General features: G+C 32.3%; 1 protein-coding gene across 2 annotated transcripts in view; it reads right to left on the bottom strand.

Moving 5' to 3' along the window:
* ANGPT1 (angiopoietin 1) overlaps window positions 1-20,099 on the bottom strand; it is a 315,373-nt gene that overhangs the window by 17,885 nt on the left and 277,389 nt on the right. For both annotated transcript variants that reach the window (XM_074267098.1, XM_074267107.1), the window contains exon 8: window positions 13,750-13,880. In XM_074267098.1, the coding sequence (XP_074123199.1) occupies window positions 13,750-13,880 (131 nt within the window). The remainder of the gene's footprint in view (window positions 1-13,749; window positions 13,881-20,099) is intronic.

The raw sequence follows: 20,099 nt of genomic DNA, 5'->3' as shown, positions 1-20,099 counted from the left end.
TTTTTTGAATATTGAACTCTTTTGTGTTCTGTTTTTATATGATATTATATTACCCAATTATAGTATAATCATAACATAATATAATGTGAACATAAAATATATGGTATACTATATCCATGCAATACATTTTATATAATGCAATTGTATATAATTATAATATTGTATTCAGTTACTAAATATATATATATAATTAATTATTACTGTTCTAAGAAAATATCAAAGCTTTATAATATTCACTATTTCACATTATATTATAATTTATTAATGTTAAGATTCATTATAAATAGCTTGAAAATAACTGGAATAATGGAGAGGAAATTACATTCAGTGCCAGACAGATATGGGTTGAAGTCCTGCTTCTGATCTGGGACATCTTTGTGACTCTGGGTAAATCATTTGCTTGCTTAGTGCTCCACGTCAAATCTCTCTATTAGTTGGAGAGTTAAAATTACATAACAATTGCAGATTTACAGGTATAGCATTTCCTCAAAGGAAGTTCCTCATACTAATGAAATCAATGAAATGAAGAAAATGATAGTTTGCTAAATAAATGCCTGTGCTTTATTGGACAACATTTATATCATTTCTTTTGTTAGCTTAGGGAACTTTAAAAAATATTTTGGCTAGGTTCTTAGTATATATTACTCTATTCTAATTTAACAATAAATTAAGCAAAATTAAATTATATGTACATATATTTTGAAACAAAATCATGTTTTATCAAAGTAAATTTAAGATAACTGCTTTCTCAACACCATTATCAATATTATGCTAGTCAAACTCCAAAGCAGTATTGTAGACAGGCAGATTTGGTTTGAAAAAATGGAAGGGTATTTATAACTATTTATATATTTATCTATATCTATCTTCATCTATATCCCTGTGTCTATCTCCTATATCAATGAATCAATATCTATTCTATTTAATCTCTATCATATTTCTTATCACATGTCTCCATAAATATTGCCTGAAATTCCAAAAATATAAGTTGTTCTTTTAGTTTAAGATATTGTTTTGAAAGGAAACTATAAAAAAGATTGTTACAAGTTGACATCTTATAATACATGATTAGATCTTAATATCTTTTTCTAATTAACAAATAAGAAGTTCCTGAAACACATTCCTGAAGTGAAGCAAATTAATTTATTTTGTATAGATTTAAGTTTTAGGAAAAATTTTTCCCCTTACATTTAAGCTTTCATTTCTTCCTTCTAACTCAATTTTCTGGAACTATTCAGAACTCCGTCCAAACTAAAAGCCTTCAATTATTTGAAGACCATGATTCTGTCCCCTCTCAGTCTTTTGTCTAAGTTGACATTTAGCTCTTGATTATGCCATCCAGTATATTGCCTAAACTTTCCAACTATCATTCATGTGCATATTCTATAAATATGCTTTCTAAGTCTTCATTCAAGTCACTGATGAAAATCTTGAATAGGACAAAATAAAAATTATATAGCTTACCACTAACAATCAATTATCAGATTGATAATGATTAATCATTACTAGGACAGTTGATTAAAAGTTATGAATCCACCTAATTGTAATATCAACCAACCCAGAATGTTTTTTAAAGTAGTGTACAAGGTTCTGAAATACTTTCTCAAATGTTTAGCTGAAATCGAAATGCACAATACCCTAAAATGTCCATAATATGGAGAGAATCCAAGTATCTGTCCAGCAACAAACTATGTTTATTGACCAAAGATCAAGCTACTTAATTTCAGAGATTTATTGCTAAACGGTTAGCCACAAATTGATTTTTTTTACAGCCATAACTTACTAATACTAGTAGTTATAAAGGCATAGAAACCATGATCTGTTTCAGTATGAGTAATAGCCAGACCAATACACCTTGAAACCCTTGAAGTATAAATGTGTGCATAGATAATATTTCCCTATCCTCAAGTGTAGTAATCTCATCACAAAGGGAAATATGATATTTTTTAATGAGCAAACATGATTAGCATTTTCTCCTATATGTTGTTTCTTGGATTTCAGAGGATATGACTTATCAGGCTTAGGTAGTCACTTTTATTTTCCATAATTTATTATATTTTATTAACATTTGTTTTATGAGTGTTTTTGTACCATTCTATTCAATATATTGGCATAAAATTTAAATGAATCTTAAAATTTGAACTTAGTTGAAAGTTTTGATTGGCTTTTGTCTCCTTATTAAGTTATAATGATTTCTTGGATATATTTTGTTTGTCCTTCCTCATCTGAATGTATTATTTTTAGTGGAAATCTTAATTTTGCTCTTACAAAAGCAAGGCTATCTTTTATTATTTTCTTATTAATGCTGTTACTTGAACCAGTATGTTTTAGTTATGTTTCAGAGCCTGGTTGTCCTGGAATATGCCTGGAATAGTCTTTCCTCCTCACTTCTGCCTTTTAGTTTAACTTCATTTTTCAAAACTAAACACTAATCTGAACCATTGTATGAGTCCTTTCTTCTCTCCTCTCCCTATGCTGTTAGAATAATGCCTTCTAAGACTTCCTTCTATTTGCTCTGTGTATATTGTATGAATGCGCATTTATTTATATATTTTCCCTCATTCAATTATTCCACTACTTGACTATAGGGGCTATTTTTTTTTTTTTTGCTTTTCTTGTTTTTCAGGTATTTATTACAATACTTGTCACATAGCACTTAATACATGTCTTTTTATTGACTGACAAGAAATAAAAGGAAGCTACAAGCTTAGCAGCTCTTTTTTGCTCCTTTTGCTCTGTCATATGAAAGAATTTGTCCAAAGGAATGGATTTGCAGATTCTTGTTCCTCCTATAATGTATTTTTTTCTTAAAAATTTCATAAACATCCTTTATAAATCATTATTCTAAACTAGTACTGACATTCATTTATAGATTCTTTCAATGGTTTTATTTTCTTCCTTAGTTATATAATTTCAATTTAGCCTTTTATATGAGGCTAAAAAATCTGAACAATTTGTTAGCTTTCTATGTGGCTAATTCAGTTTATTTAACTGCTTTCCTTTTTTCTTCCTCATCAAGAACATGAATGCATTCTGAGAACTATATTTGCTTAAAGATTCCACACTAGTATAATTTTCAGGTTTGTGTTTTTATTTTTTGAACTTTTTTGAAATAGGCTTTCTTAAATTCTAAGATAATAAATATCATTTAGACACTGATTTCTGGTTAACAATTTACTTTCAACACAATATTGTACAATTATCATTCTGGATCAAAATGGTGGATTAGAGGAAGCAACCTAGTCAAACTCACATCAAATTCCCCTTCAAACAACTTTAAAATAGCACCTCAAGTTGAACTTTGAATAAGAGAGCACTTTGAGGCATTTTATCAGCCTAAGAAAACTTGAGATGTCAGCAGGAAAAGTCTGTGACTCTGGGATATTGGCCAATCCAGAGCATAAGTTGCAGCAGCACGAATTGTAGGTCATTAAATCAACTTCAAAGGCATCAGAATAAATTTTGTGAACTCTCATTCCATAGAGAGTTAAAGGGTCTGACAACAGATCAGAAAGAAAGTATAAGAAATTTGTAATTACTTGCTGACACTGAGTATAGCTAGAGCTAAGTGGTAACTTTATAGTCAATATTAAAATCTGGATCACAGTTCCAATGTTAAGAGGAGTGCTTGTCCTTGGCCACAAAGAAGTAGAGGCTCTGGTTGCAGTTCCAAGGTAAAGGGGAACACTAGAGGACCTGGTCACATTCCAGGTCCAAGACAAGTGCTGGCATTTGCAGTTGTAGGAAGAATAGGGACCCTTCCGAGGGAAAGGCCAAATTGTATACCAAAAGAAAAGTCATCATCCTTCTTCCAAAATTTTACCAATTTGGGAACTTATAGATTCTTATAGCTAAACTATGAAAATAACTTCATGATAAAGCCTGAAACTTAACACAATGGCCCACATCTCACCACAGTGAACAGAACCCAACTTTAACATAAAGATTAGAAAAAAATCAAAAAACAACAAAAACTTGTTCATAAAAATGTCATTATAGTGGCAAGGAAGATCAAGGCACCAATTCAGAAAACAAGTAAAGTATCAAAGAAAAATACTAATTGGACACAAACTTATAGAAGAATTAAAGAAACAAATGAGTGGTAGATTAAAATTAGGGAAAGAAATGAGTCTGATGCAAGTAAATTATAAAATGAGAATTAACAATTTGGTAAAAAAAAAAAAAAAGCACAAAATACGGGAGAGAATTATACCTTTAAAAAAGATATTTGTGGGATATTTAGGTGGTGCAATGGATAGAGCACTAGCGCTAGAGTTACAAGAACCTGAGTTCAAATCCAGTCTCAGACACTGACTAGCTATGTGACCCTGGTTAAGTCAATTAACCCCAAATGCCTCTTTAAAAAAATAAAAACAGCATTAAAAATCATTTGCCCAATAATAAAAAGAGGCACAAAACTCATTAACGAGAACTCCTTAAAATCAAAATAGGTCAAATGGAGTGAGGAAATACAAAAATTTACTGAGGAAAAGAACTCCTTAAAAATTTGAATTGGGCAAGTGGAAGCTAATGAATCCATGATACTTAAAGAAACAATAAAACAAAGTCAAAAGAAGAAACAAAATAGAAGAAAAAGTGAAATATTTCATTGGAAAAGCAACTGACTGGTAAAATAGATCAAAGGCAGATAAGTTAAGAAATTCCATGATCAAAAACAGAGCTTAGGCATTATATTTCAGGAAATTATAAAGAAAAGTTGCCCCAATATCTTAGATCCAAAGAATAAATCAAAAATTGAAAAAAAAAATCCATCAATCACCTCTTAAATAAGTTCTTTAAATGAAAACTCCCAGAAATATCATAACTAAAGTTCCCATGTCAAGGAGAAAATATTACAAGCAACTAGAAAGAAATTCTTCAATATGATGGAGCTATAATCATAATCACATGAGATTTAGCAGTTTTCATATTAAAGGAGCAGAAGATTTAAAAAATGATTTTCTAAAAGGCTATAGAGCAAAGATTACAATTAAGAATAATCTATCCAGCAAAACTGAGTATAATCCTTCAGGAAGAAAATAAATATTAATAAAATAAAGGACTTTCAAGAATTACTGATTAAAAAGATAAGAGGTGATTAGAAAATTTTATATTCAAAAGCAAAACTCAAGCGAATCATAAAAAGGTAAAAATTAAAGAGAAATTATGAGATTCAACAAAGTTAAACTGTTTACATTCCCATAGGACAAGGTGATACTTATAATCCATTATTCATTTTTTGTCTCTGTTTTATCTCTGTCGGTGTTTGTCTCTCTTTCTCTGGGTCTCTCTCTGTGTCTTTCTGTCTCTGTGTTGTTGTCTCTGTGTCTGTGTCTGTCTGTCTGTTTCTAATAAGGAAATTGGATAGCAAAGATATTTTTAAAGGAGGTGGGATGATAAAAAAAAAAAAAAAGAACGGCAGATTAAGGGAAATGAGGTCAGAATCAAAACAGACTTTTGAGGAAATTCAGAGTAAAAAGAGAGGGAGAAGAATAAACAAGAAAACAGGAAGGAGATAAATATACATACATTAATGAATGCATCAATGTGAATGTGAAAGGGATGAAGCTCACCCATAAAACAGAAGTGGATAGGAGAATGAATTAGAAAACAGATTCCAGAGCATCTAGGTGGTGCAGTGGATAGAACACGAGACCTGAAGTCAGGGGGACCTGAGTTCAAATCTAGCCTCAGACACAATACTTCCTGACTGCATGACCCTGGGCAAGTCACTTAATTCAAATTGCTTCAGGAAAAGAAAAAAAAAAAAAAAAAAGAAAACAGAATCCAACAAATTGAGATGTTGATACTAAAAGAGACATAGTATCAAAACAAGGACTGAAGCAGAATCTGTTATGCTTCATCTGAGAGAGAAAAAAAAAGCATAATCTCAGACAAAGTGAAAGCAAAAATAGATTTCATTAAAATCTATAATTATAGAATCTACATTTTGATTAAACAATAAAGTAGAATAAAATGATTATAGTAAGTTTCTCTGATAAAGAGCTTTCCTCCCTCAAATATATAGAAAGATTGAATCAAATTTATAAAAATAAAAGCCATTCCCCAATTTTTAAATTGTCAATTGTCAAATTGTTAAGGTATATGCCAATGCAGTTTTGAGAAGAAGAAACAGAAATTATATTTTTTCATATGAAACAATCCACTATTGGTTAGAAAAGTACAAATTAAAAAAAAAAAAAAAACCCTGTACTACCTTACATCTATTAGAAACAACAAATGCTGGAATGTATGTAAGAATATAGGCACATTAATGAGCTGCTGGTGGAATTGTGAATTGGTTCAACCATCCTAAAGAACAATGAGAAACTATACCAAAAGGACTATAATTTTTTGCAAAAATTTAATCAAAGGAAAAGGAAAATAACCCATATGTACAAAAATGTTTATAGCAATTCCTTATATGGTGGCAAAGAATTAGAAATTGAGGTGCATTTGTCAATTGGAGAAAGTCTGATCAAGCTTGTGGCATATGATTGTGAGAAAAGACTACTGTACTATAAAGAAATGATGAGGGGGGATGGTTTTAGGGGAAAAACAGGAAGATTTATATAAAGTGATGGAAATTGAAGTGAACAGAATTGTAATTGAACACAGTGACAACAAAATTTTACATGATGATCAACTGTGAAAAACTGCATTATTCTGATTGGTGCAATAATCCAAGAAAATTCCAAATGATGCAAGATGAAAAAAATTATATACAGTTTCAGGAAAAAAAAAGAAACAAAGTGATGATCTTGCATTGCTAATTGAAGTCGTTTTCTTCTTTTATTTTTTCCTGCTTTTTTTTTTTTTTGCAATATGGCTGATACAGAAATATGTTTTGCATGACTTCACATGTATAATTGATATCATATTACTCACCTTTGTAGTAGATGAGGGAAAGGCAGGAAGAATGGAAAACATTTAGAACTCAAATTTTTTAAAAAATGAATTATAAAAAATAAATATTTTAAAAATTGTTTAAAGTATTATTATTTTGATTTTACAGATGAGAAAAGTTGAAGGATTTGTACAAAGCCACTATGCTAATAAATGGTAGACTGGTACTCAAATACAGATCTTTTGATTCCTAGTTTAGAGGTCTGTAATAAATATATAATAATAATAATAAATATAATAAATAGTATAATAAATATGTAGCCTAATTATGCTTTATTGTGAGTATGGTCAATATTCATTTTTTCACTATTAGTAGTTCTAGGACAACATCCCTGTTCTGCAAAGTTTCCTTTGTTTTCCATTGTGCCAACCAATTCTTTTTCATTCAACAAGATTAAATCAAGCACCTTTTCCCTTTGTTGCTTTCTCTTTATCTTTTGACAGATAAAAACTATCAGGGAGTTGAGCCAAGAATCCATCAAATGTTCTACTATTAGCATCTTGGAATTCTAGATTGATGTAACAAATTATCAAGTGATTTTATCCTTTGTCTGTTGATCGGCTTGAGAAATAGTCCTTGGTAAACTTAGAAAATGTTATTCTGTTATTCAACATTGTTGACTTCGGGAAAAAAAAGGAAGCTTTTTAACAAGAGGGGAATCCTTCAGAAAACAAAAACAAAACAAAAATATATGCTGTGTACTAAATAAGGAAACTACATAGAAAGAATGTCAAGAAAAAGTAAAGAATATAAAATGGCTTAATTTTATTTCATTCTCTCCCAAAAGAAATAAAAATAGTTTTGTACATTGTATAAACTTGCTTTTTATTGGCAAGACTTATAGTAAACTTGTTATTCTCAAACTGCCATTAATCAATTCTATTTTTTTCTTCAAAACAATTTTAGTGTAAAATTGATGGAAGGGGGAGGATTCTGGGAAAATGGCAAAGTAGGTTGGTAAATTTCAAGTTCTCCAGATTTCCCCCACAAATAGAACAAATCTGCACCTCAGGGCTAATACAGACTATCAAAAAATCAAGAAGACTTGAGGCAGAACAAAGATTCTCCTGCTACAACCTAAGAAAATCTGAAGAAAGACCTTTGGCCAGGGATTAACACCTGTGAAGTGCAAATATCTCTGGGCTAACTTTAACAAAAACTCAAGTGGGGATCTCTCAGGTTAGCTGGATGTGGCTGAAGTCTCAGCAGGAACCAGAGACTTTCACCTCCTGAACTGTTTATGGAGTAGGGTTTGAGTCCTGGAAAACCGAGTGAACTTTGGCAAATTGGGAATGTGCTTCAGAGTTATGGACATGGGCCTTAGGGCACCTGCACCTGGTGAGAGCAGAAGCAGCAGGGCAGAGATACTTCTGGCTGCGGGCACTTGCAGAAAGGTGGAGCTCTTGGTTTGGGGTTCCTAGTCAAAGAGCAGAGCTGAAGAGATTAGGGCACCACTCCCCATGCCATGATTAGAGGGGCTTCTTATTAAAAAAAAAATGAACTGGCAAAGAAGAAATAATCTAACCATTGAAACATATTATGAGAATAGGAAAGAACAGAATTCATTTTCAGAGGAAGACACGTTAGTGTTAAAAAAAAAAAAAAAAAAAAAAAAAAAAAAAAAAAAAAAAGCTTCTATCCCAAAGGGCAGTGGGGCAGTGTGAAAGAGCTTCCCACCCAGAGAAAACTCAAAAAAAAAAAAAATCTAAAAATCAAGTGAGAGACATTGAGGAAAAACAAACAAACAAAAAAAAAATAAAAACTATTCAAGAAAAACAAGATTATGAAAAAAAAAGTTAACTAACTAGAAAAGGAGGTACAGCTTCTCAAAGATGAAAATAATGTTTTGAAAATTAGAATTGGATAAGGGGAAGCCAGTGATGTTATGAGAGACCAATAACAAAACAGATTATAAAAGATGATTATAAAACATGTTCTATAAAATAGAACAGAATGTGAAATATAAGAAAGTCGACATATCTGGAGAACAGATCAAGAAAAGAAAATATAAAAATAATTGGACAACCAGAAAGTGGTAATTAAAAAAGAACCTTGACATAATAATGCAGGAAATAATCCAAGAAAATTATCCTGGAATGATTGATAGAACAGAGCCATAGAGCCAAGTGGAACCCTAAACCCTCTGTCTTTTCTAGCCCTTCTTTCTAAATATTATCATTATGAAGGACAAACCAATTTTGTTCCTCTTCTTAAAGTTCTCCATGGGGATTCTATTGCCTCCCTTAGTGTCTCTTCCCAGTTTACAATCCCACAATAAAAATTTAAAAGTCCTTCCTTATGTACAACTGAATGTCTTCTACTTTCCTTTATTTCTTAATAGCTGCATCTTCCAGAAATGGAACATCAAATGGTCTCTTCTAGTTCTAGATGATAGAATTATGATGATAGACTGCAGAGAACAGCTGTTCTTGGCCTTTATTTGATAGATGAGGAAAACAAAGCCCATATTAAGTGACTTGTCTAAGTTCATACAATAAGTTTTTGAGTTGGTGCTTGAATCCAGATACCTTGACAATAAGTTAAGGCTCTTTCTCTATACAATATGACAAATGACTGAGAATCATTGGTTGTTAGCCACAAGGAATACATAGGAACGTTGCAAAAATTAGTTTAAACAAAGAATCAATCCAAATATAGGAAAACATAAATGAAAAGGATACAATTGGATCATAGGGTAAGAAATGTCACAAAGGAAAAATTTGTCAAAGGATAATGAGACCTCTCTGGGTCAGAAAACAGGAAGTATATTCCAAGTAAAACTTAGTTACCTATTCTGTCAGTTGAAATTTTCTCTTATGCTCACCAGAGTTTAGGATTTCCAAATTGCACATTTTAGCTTTGGGGTGTGACTAGCTTTTCAAGACCTGGATTATTTCAAAAGGATATTTGATAGGGCAATGATGTATACATTACAAAAACACATTTACTTACACTATTTTAGCACATACAGTAAATGGAAAATTTATCTCCTCCTCACATGTTTTTAGAGAGTAAGTGCAATAATAATGAATGAAAAAAAGAATTCAATATTAACAAGGAGGACTAAAAGCACAAACTTCTATATATTTCTTATTGATGAATTAAAGGTTAGTATTTTCTTTCCACAGTTATTTCCACATACATTAGTAATGTTTAGGAAAATGCATTTAGGGTAATTTGGAAAACTTTGATTGTTTTTTTCTTCAATTTCTATAATTTATTCAGTCAATAAACAATTATCTTGTAAGGATTAAAGGTTGACTATGTATTCTAAGCATTAACCTAAGTTCTAGGGACACAAAGAGAGGCAAAACCAATCCCTTCAAGAAGCATACCTTCTTTATATAAAGACATAGGTGGATTCAAGATGTATGCAGAGTAGAGTATAATGTCTTAAAGGAAGGCTTTAGTACCTGGACCAATCTAAAAAGGCCTCTTATTGGACATACCATTTCAACCTGAAGTCTTATAAGAAGATACTCAATCAAAACAAAACAAAACTGTATTAAGAAGCTACTATGTGCACTAAGTATTGTAAAGAAAAAGAAAGGGAAGTTATTCATTCCCTACTTGAAAGGAAATCACAATGTAATGAAGAAAAGACATGCAAACGATCATGGATTAACAAGAAGAATACAGGATAAATTCAAGATAATAAAAGAAAGGCTCTAGAAATAAAGGGTGTTAGAGGAGACTTCTTGTACAATCTAGGATTTGAGCAGGGGCTTGAAGAAAGTTTGGGAAGTCAAAAGGCAGAGATAAAAAGGATTATTGTGACAATAAGGGACAATCAGGGAAAATACCCACAGACTGAGATATACGGTTTTATGTAACCAATAGTAAGGAGGCCAATGTCACTAGATTGTATAGTAAACAATGACTGTAAAATATAAAAAAGACTAGAAGGACTAGTGGAGGAGGAAAATTGGAAGGGATTTGAATACAAAACTGGCTGTTTTAGAGTTGATTCTGGAGGTTATAATTGTTATTTGTCCTTCATTTTCAGAGAACTAGTGACATCATAGATGATATGTTGGCTTGTGTATGAATTGGATTTAAGCGAGCCAGAGTTGTAGGAAGTTCACAGTTACCCTGTATCTTCCAGCACCATTGGAGTTCAGCAGCAAGACAAAAGTTAGGATGATTTGCAATGGGTTGGGATATAGAGGATGAGCTTGACATCCTTGAAGTTTAATCAAACTCTAAAAGTTCTACAGTATTTCCTTCAGCTGCCTTCATCACTTTTAAGCCACAGGTGAGAGGTCAGTTTGGAATATACTGAGTTTATAGGATATCCAGTTCAAGAAGCTCACTAAACAGTTTGAGATGTGATAATGGAGGTCAGCAAATAAAGCTAAAGAGAAGTGGGTATTAAGAAGAGGGTCATTAATTCTAAGAAGAGGTAGAGATGGAGACTATTTCATAATGTAAGATAGTGGAGTTAACCAGTATAAAGCCACAGGCAAGAGGTAACTCAAAGCCTTTCCACTGTTAATGGAAAGATGTTCACAAGAGATATTATTAGAGCAGAAATGATAAGATTTGATAGCTCATCAGATATATGTGGTGACTAGGAGTAAATGGATGCAGGAGAATGTTGATGTCCTCAATAATAATAGAAAAATTGAGGAAAGGGGAAGGAAATGTAAAGAGTTCTATTTTGGGCATGTGAAGTTTAAGTTGCTTATTGGATATCCAATTTGAAATACTCTAAAAACATTAGTGATATGAGATGGTAAGTTTCTGAATGAACATAAGTCCAGACATACATATGCATATATGCATAATAAATATCTGTACTCACACATATATATGCCAATACAAATAGCACTTATTATATTTGTATACATGTGTATATCTACCCATATATGTGTGTATATATATATATATACACACACATATATATATACATTTTACACATATATACATATACATATATGTATTATTGAGATGGTAAAGATGGTAATTGGACCCATGAAAACTGGAGTCAATCACTCATGATGGTGAAAAAATAAGGCATAGTTCAATCCAAAAGTGGATAGCAATGTAGAAAATCAACATCAATTTTAAGCCTTTTCCTTTCTTAGTGACTCTATTTGAACAAAAAGATAATAAAAATGAACTTTCCTTCAAGAAAAAAAAAAGTTAACACTTTCCCTATTATAAGGTTAAGATAGAGTGAAATTCATTTTTTCTTAGAGAAGTATGGTGTATTCATCATCCAGAGCTTCTGCCTTATGTCTTCATGGTGCCCTCACCTTAAAGAACTTCCATATATACTTGCTTATTTCTTCCTCATATCTCTGTGAGGAAGATCATATAATTAGTCCCATTATGGATCACAGAGTTAGAGGAAAGGACAACCTTGGTCTGAACCCCTCTAATTTTACAGGTGAGAAAAATGAACTTTAGAGAGATTTTCCATTGGTCATATGCTTCATAAATAGAACTGTTCAGTTTCAGATCTAGATTTTTTTAAAATTGTAAATGAGAACCATGGAGACCCATTCTTCTAATGGAAACAGCATGTGACCTCAAGATACATACTTAACTGTATAGCAGTCATTTTAATCAGATCATAGCTTCATACAGATATAGTGTGATGTGGTAGATAGGAAGTCAGGAAGACTGGGGTTTCAATTCTGCCTCTAATAATTTACTAGCTGTGTGATCCTGTGTAACCAACTTAACCTCTGTGTTTCAGAAAGTGCTTAGTACTTAACTAAATTGTTGGTGACTTTCAGTCTTAAGTGGTTTAGGAAGTTCCCATAGCAAGAATACTGAGGAAATCTTAAATTGTTTCCCTGTGACATCCTGATGTACAGGGATACCCCTTAGGCTATTTGGTATTCTGTGTAGTAACAGGAAATTCCCAGGTTCAGGATTAGAATCACTATGGTAGAGCAGTGTAATGAATGGTACAGTGAATCTGTTCCATAGATCATTTATATAGCATAGTTTAGGGATTAGGTTTTATATGTAGTAGAAACACACCACCTTCCCATTCACTTCTAAATAACTGAGATGATAGCTTTGACTTAGAGCTTTGTCTCTTCTTTAAAATGTCATTATTCCTGAAATAACAAGTTAACCCCCTACCAATAATTTATTTACACCTCAGTGTATATGAGTTTACTGTATTCTTTTCAGAAAGCTTATTCATATTAGAAAAAGGAGAGAAAATATGAAATGTACCATATGCATGTAATATTGGGTAGAGAAAGAAAGGGAGAAAGATACTAAAAGTGAGTAATTCCAGAGGCAGAGATTATACTCTTTTACTACATAAGCAATTTTGAGTAAATTAGCTTGGCTTAGCACTAGTATCCAGATATTCTTTTGCCTCTTCTTACTTGCCATGACCTAATGTGCTACACAACTCAGCTACCTGCATTCCTAGAATGGTTGACTTGACTTGTATGACCTGTGGTCTCTCATGTATTCATTATTCCTGTAATTTCATTTTGTCAGATTCATTCAAAGAATTTTAAGACCTGCTGGCCTCTATCTAAGGATTCTAATGCATTTTATAAATATCAATTGGTTATTTTAAAATTGTGATATCCTTATGAGCATCAGGGACATTACTCAGCAACCAGAAAATAAAGTCAGAGAAATCAAAGATTTATTCTGTATCATGCTTAGAGCATAATGGACCCAGGAAAAACATTGCTTTGGATTTAACTCTAACAATATGTTGTTAAAGAACACATGGTAAATCATTGAAAGAGCCAAGAATTGACCTCAGGAGGCATGGTTTCTAGTTTCCTGACCAGAAAACCACATCTCTTTCTTATCAAGTCAATAGAACATTTTTAAGCAAAACATCCCATAAGACTTACCTCCTGTTAGCATGATGGCACATTTGCACATACAGTTGTCATTATCAGCATCTTTCGTGCTAAAATCTGCACCATGTAAGATTAGACTACTCTGTTTTCCTGCTGTCCCACTGTGGCCCTTTAAATACAACCTAAAAGTAGAAGAAAGAAAAAATCAAATAAAACTTTCAACTAGACACAGCCGTTGTCATATTGATGACTGATTATGTTATTCAACTTTTCATTTCCTTTCTACTCTGAACACTTCATTCAGATCATGGCAGTTTCTGAAGAATTAAAAATGAATATCACCTGGAAGGCAAAAAAGAAGTGCACAGTGAGCATGAACAAATTGTAACTCATTAAAAAGAATTGTGAAGAACCCATATTTACAGATGTCATCAAATAAATGTTATCATAAAGAGAAATGGAGTTTAGAATGAGAATAAAGAATAACCAAAGAAGAGTCTGTATGTATTACAAGTATTCTTGATTTGATATGAGAAAATAAAGAAGGGTAAATGAACCTTTTGTGATGGATTTTGGGGAGGATATGGAGTAGAGTTGTACAGGATGAACAGGTATAGATGCCTTATTATCTGTGTCACTGAAGGAAATAACCATATTGCTGATATTTTGGATACATGCTACCGTGTTTCCCCGATAATAAGACACTGTCTTATTTTTTTTTTGGACAGAAAAACACCAGAGGGCTTATTTTCAGGGGAGGGCTTATTTTAATGAACATTGACAGCAATTTTAATAAACAGGTAAATGTGAATAAAAAAATGTACCTTTATTCAATAATGATCGTATCATCTTCTTCAACAACATCATCATAAGTGTCCGTACCCTGAATTCAGTCCTGGATGTCTTGCGCCTCCATTTCCTTCAGAAGAAGTGGACCCAATCTGTCATGTCCAGCAATATCACTGCTGCAGCTCTGATTGGATGCAGCTCAGAGCGCGGCATGTGCTTCATGTGGAGGGGGGGGAGGAACGGGGACGACGGTGCATACAGAGGGTACCATAATGTAGTGTGTAGCGCAGGGGATCACCTTCACTACAGTAGCAATCTCAATAGGGCTTATTTTCGGGGGAGGGCTTATTTTAGAGGAATCTTACACAGTAAGGGGAGGGCTTATTTTCGGGATAGGTCTTATTATCGGGGAAACACGGTATTATGAAAGATAGTAAAAACAGATTATTACACAATAGCCAACTTTGTTGTGATATATTTGTCCTTATCTTTTGCTGGACTGGTCCTTGTACAACAGCCATTTAATATGTTACTATTATTGTCCTCAAAATCTTTGCTTTTTATTAGAACCTAATAGAAGCTATACAAATATTGTGCTTGAGAATATATGGCTATATCCACATCCCAGAAAGACTCCAAAGTACATGTATATATTAGATATCATAGTAGTAGAGCAAAAGTTACCATACTATATTGAATATATATGATATAGGAGTAAGAACTTCAGTTGAAGTTTTATCTATGGCTGTGTGACCACAAGCAAGTCACTTATCCTCTAAGAACTCTACTCAATATCTGAGATAATAAATTGAAGAGCATTTGGAGAAGAGGAAGTTTCCTCAAGGGCACTGAAATCATATGCCTATCACATAACTTCTGATCCCTTTACCAAAAATAGCAATTTTATGAAATTATATAGCAGTTGATAAACATTGTAATATGTTTTTGATAAATTCTATTTAACTCATATTTTTCCTCAACTATCCCTTCCTGGTGTCTCCCAGAAAGCCATTGCATGTTTAAAAAAATAGTATATTTTAAATTAAATAAACAAATGCTATTTGGGGGAGTGGGGATAGAGATGCAGGATAATTTTTTTACTCTTTTTTTTTTCAACTAAAAAAAATAAAAAGAAAAAAGAACAAGAACTAAATCTTATATAGACTTTATATATTACTAATAGCCAAGTAGTACTTTGTACACAGTAGGATGATAAACGTAATTATTTTTATTGTACTTTATCACTCTTTCATCTCCAGAAAATATAAAGCAAATTCTTGATACAAAATGATTTTCTGTTTTTAGTCATTGATGCGTTCAACATAGCTCCCAGATTTCTATCCAACTACCCTTTCCTTTGTTAACTTAATTACCATGATAATTTTTTTTTTTTTTTTTTTTTGCCGAGGTAGTTGGGGTTAAGTGACTTGCCCAGGGTCACACAGCTAGGAAGTGTTAAGTGTCTGAGATCAAATTTGAACTCAGGTCCTCCTGACTTCAGGGCTGGTGCTCTATCCACTGCACCACCTAGCTGCCCCTGAAATGTTTCTTTTTAATGTTTTCTTATTAAATTACCTATCCCTGTATATCCATAAATGAGCCCTCAGTCCCCATTCCATTATCTAGACTTCCAGCAAATTCCATTATGATCACTGAAGAATGGAGCCCCAGAAATGATCTTTCAAAGTCACTATTGCATTAGTATTTTATAGTAGATGTGCATATTTAACTCATCAATACATATGTTATCTAATTTCCTTGTTTTACAAGATGAGTAGTACTCAAAACATTCCCTTATTTTATTTTTATTCTCATTTCAAGTAATATCTTTGCTATTATTGCTGACTACTGGACTTCCACTGAATGCCCAGTGCATTTATCCAGTGAAGAATACTGCAGGTAGAAGGTACTAAAGTGGAGGAGACAGGAAGAATTTCCCAGCATGTATCTCTTTATTTACTAATTTATTTGAAATCTTCTCCTTGCTCAATTACTAACCTCTGGGCATGTATTCAAAATACAAAGATATTTTAAGTAAAATCCAGTAGCTAAAATTATTTCTAAAGAAAAAATAATAGCCTGGGAGAGAATGCCAGACCAAAATAATAAATACTATAACATGTCCATCATGACATTTTTAGAATAGAAAGAGGGGAAAAAAAGATGCAAGACAAGGAGTCTTCATAGAATATTTCACTTTTGATATTTTATGTATTCACTACCTGGAAATATAGTAGACATTTAAATATATAAAATTATAACTCTATTTGAATTTCAATTTAGTCATAAAATCTTATCCTACAGTATGAGAATAACAAGAGATTCTGTTATTATTGATAGGCTATTTATATAGGCTATTTATATACTAGTAAAATTAAGGGTATGTTGGAGTCAGCTCCAACCACTTTGCAAGAATTAATTATTAAATTATCAAAGTGAGAATCTAGATCTCCTTAGCAAGTATTATAATTAGGGCTTGGATTATTGAATTTTTGAACATTTTAAAATAAGAAATTTGCAGAGAAAGTATTAATAATGCATAATGAATGGAAAAACATTATTCATATATATATATATATATATATATATATATATATATATATATATTTTTTTTTTTTTTTTTTTTTTCTTTCAAGTGAGCTTGTTGTAAAATATTAGCCAACACACCATTTGGATACAGGCCATGATTGGGAATTCTAGTGAAGTATACACTACCAACACAATTCAGTACTTTCTTTACAACTTATGGATTGTTGTTGATATTTTTTAGTGTGTGTGAGAGAGAGAGAGAGAGAGAGAGTGTGTGTGTGTGTGTGTGTGTGTGTGTGTGTGTGTGTGTGTGTGTGATGGATCAGTTGGGCAATCTGGAAGAGACCTTTGACCTCTTCTTAAAATAGCAATCTTTTAAAAATTATTATTTTAAGGCCAAACTCTGGTTGCAGGTAGAAATGTATTTTTCCCCTCCAATTTCATACGTACACCTGAAATCTATCCCAAACTCTTAGACACTGAGTTAAGAATTCCTATTGCATAGTGTTATCTAGGGCCTTGATAGATTTAGTGACCTGTTCAGAGACACACAGTCAATACTTAACCCAAATCTTCCTAGCTCTGAGTAGTAGTCAAGCCCTCTGCACTGCCTCTCTATATTTTCCACATAATTTAATGAATTTTTTTATAACAGTCATGATTTACCCATTTCTAATTATTCAGAACAAAACTTTGTATCTAGTTATCTGTTCCATGTAAAGAGAGGGTCAAGTACAAGTATTTTACCTTGTGCAATAAAGAGAAAATTAAGATTATTTTTTATCCAAATGGCATGAAATATATATATATATATGTGTGTGTGTGTGTGTGTGTGTGTGTGTGTGTGTGTGTGTGTACCTCCACTATCTTTAGTTGCTTAGTCCATACATCCAATAGCCTGTTATATGTGATGATGCAAAAATGCTCTTTAAATCAAACTGGAATCCACAAAATTATATGCCACTAAAAAGAATACCTTAGCAAAAAATGTTCCTCCTTCACACTCTCATTTTTGTACACCCTTTTTCAGTCGGTGTAGACGTGGCTTAAATGAAAGATGATGTGTTATGAGATACAAACCACACATTCACTCCAGAGCAAAGCAGCTGGCTTAATGACAGACAACAGAAAGAAGCTGCCAAAATTCTGCTACACACAAAATTGGATGTGACCAAGCAAACCGCCAAAAACCAGAATCATGGTATTTGACCCTTTCAGCACAGTCTTCTTAATTAAGAAAAAAAAATATTTATGAGCGTATAGGGCCAATGACTCTGAAAGTCAATTTTTTTTCTTCATTGGTTTTATAAAATTCAGAAAAAATACATGTATAAAAGGGATACAACAGGTGATTCTACCTTCTTGTCATCCCTGATTCTTTCATAATGTATGATAAAATCAAGTAACATCTTTTGTTCATGTATTACATATGAAAGAGGCATCTTGGCATTGTCACTACATATCCAGCCTGAGTTAAGAAGACTAATCCTGTCTCTGATACATAGAGGGTGCATCTTGAGCAAATCACTTTAACTTCTCTGTGACCCAAAAAGCACTGTAATACTATAAATTGTAGAGCAGATACTGACCTATATTGGTATGTGTAATGTCCTCATGAGAGTCTCTATGGCACTGTAATAAAAGATCTGGTCAAAATAGAAACAAACAAAAATGACAAGTATAGAGAATAAGTAATCAAAAAAAGTTTTCAGAATGAATTTTTCCAATAGTGAGTTTATAGGAGCAATTATTTTGCACTGGAAGAAAACCATAAAAATCTTCTAGTTCCAGTCCCTCATTTGTAAATTAAGAAACTGAGGTACACAGACAAGAGTCCAAAGATAAAGTAGGCACTAGCAGGAATTGAATCCCAATCTTCTCTCTCGAAATCCAGTGATTATTCAGCTAAATACTATCTCCTAAGCTACTATGACTACAATAGAGTCTTTTTAAATAAATGAAGTATTTATACTTGGGATGATATACTTTTTTTTTCCTCTAATACAATAAGCCTGCAACCAAAACCCATTTCCTCCTGTGATTTTAATCTTTACATTAAGGACTGCCATATTGCTTACATATTCAATTCTCACTAGCACTTTCCTTCTTTACCCAAGTAAATGGAAGTTGTACTAGGACAAATTATCTTTTAAACAGTAAACAAATGCTCAAATTTATGAACTCCAAAGTCTTAGGTAATGACAAGTCAAGCAGATTTTTGTTTTAGCTCTGTGAACTCTTTCTGCTACTATATGGAACTAGTTTGTCATTTTTTACAATTATTTAAAATTACCTCCGTGCTTCTCCTTCAGGGCCTGGTAGCAATGACTAATGTTGACAGGACTTGGTGACATGGTCGCTTATAAATACTTTGTTCAGGAACATCTCTAGTTCCTCATGTCACATATAAAGTGTGACAGACACTAAGTGTAACTGTAGAATACATGGCATTTTACAATGTTGCATTCAAAAAATAAAATTTTATCCACAAAGAAGTAATGAAAAAATTCATTCCCCATGGAGATATGGGGAGACTATAGGTACAGAACATTTAATATACTGTCAGATTCAGCTGATGTGTTGATTAGCTTAGCCAAATTGATTTCTAGTCACCGTCTATTTTCTTTTTCTTTTTTTTTTTCTATTACAAGAGGCAATTCACTGAGAGAGGGGAAGGTTTCATTCATTCATTCATTCATGAATATGTAAGTAAAAAATGATGATAAGTAAAAAAGTTGTCATTAACTGTGCCTAACTGAGCCTTGTTTAATCACTTTATGTCTCAATGAAATTACCATAAATATTTAATCACTTTATGTCTCAATGAAATTACCATAAATAATCAGAATAACCACTAAAGTAGAAAGATTAAGTGATCAAGGTCACACAGGTAATATATAGTGAGATTTTCCACTTAGTTCCCCTGAGTTCAAATCTAGTACTTTTTCATTATACTATATTGATTATTCTCATAGAAACATTGGTTAATCCAATGGTTTTTGAAAATCAATGTGAAGCTCTTTATAATACTTTTAGTACTGAATTGAATAATGGATTAAATTTAAAATGCAGGAAATTTATCA

This window comes from Sminthopsis crassicaudata, chromosome 1 (genome assembly GCF_048593235.1).
Source record: "Sminthopsis crassicaudata isolate SCR6 chromosome 1, ASM4859323v1, whole genome shotgun sequence".
NCBI classification, from domain to species: domain Eukaryota; kingdom Metazoa; phylum Chordata; class Mammalia; order Dasyuromorphia; family Dasyuridae; genus Sminthopsis; species Sminthopsis crassicaudata.
Note: the sequence above shows the minus strand (reverse complement) of the source record. Positions and strands in the feature narration are given on the sequence as shown.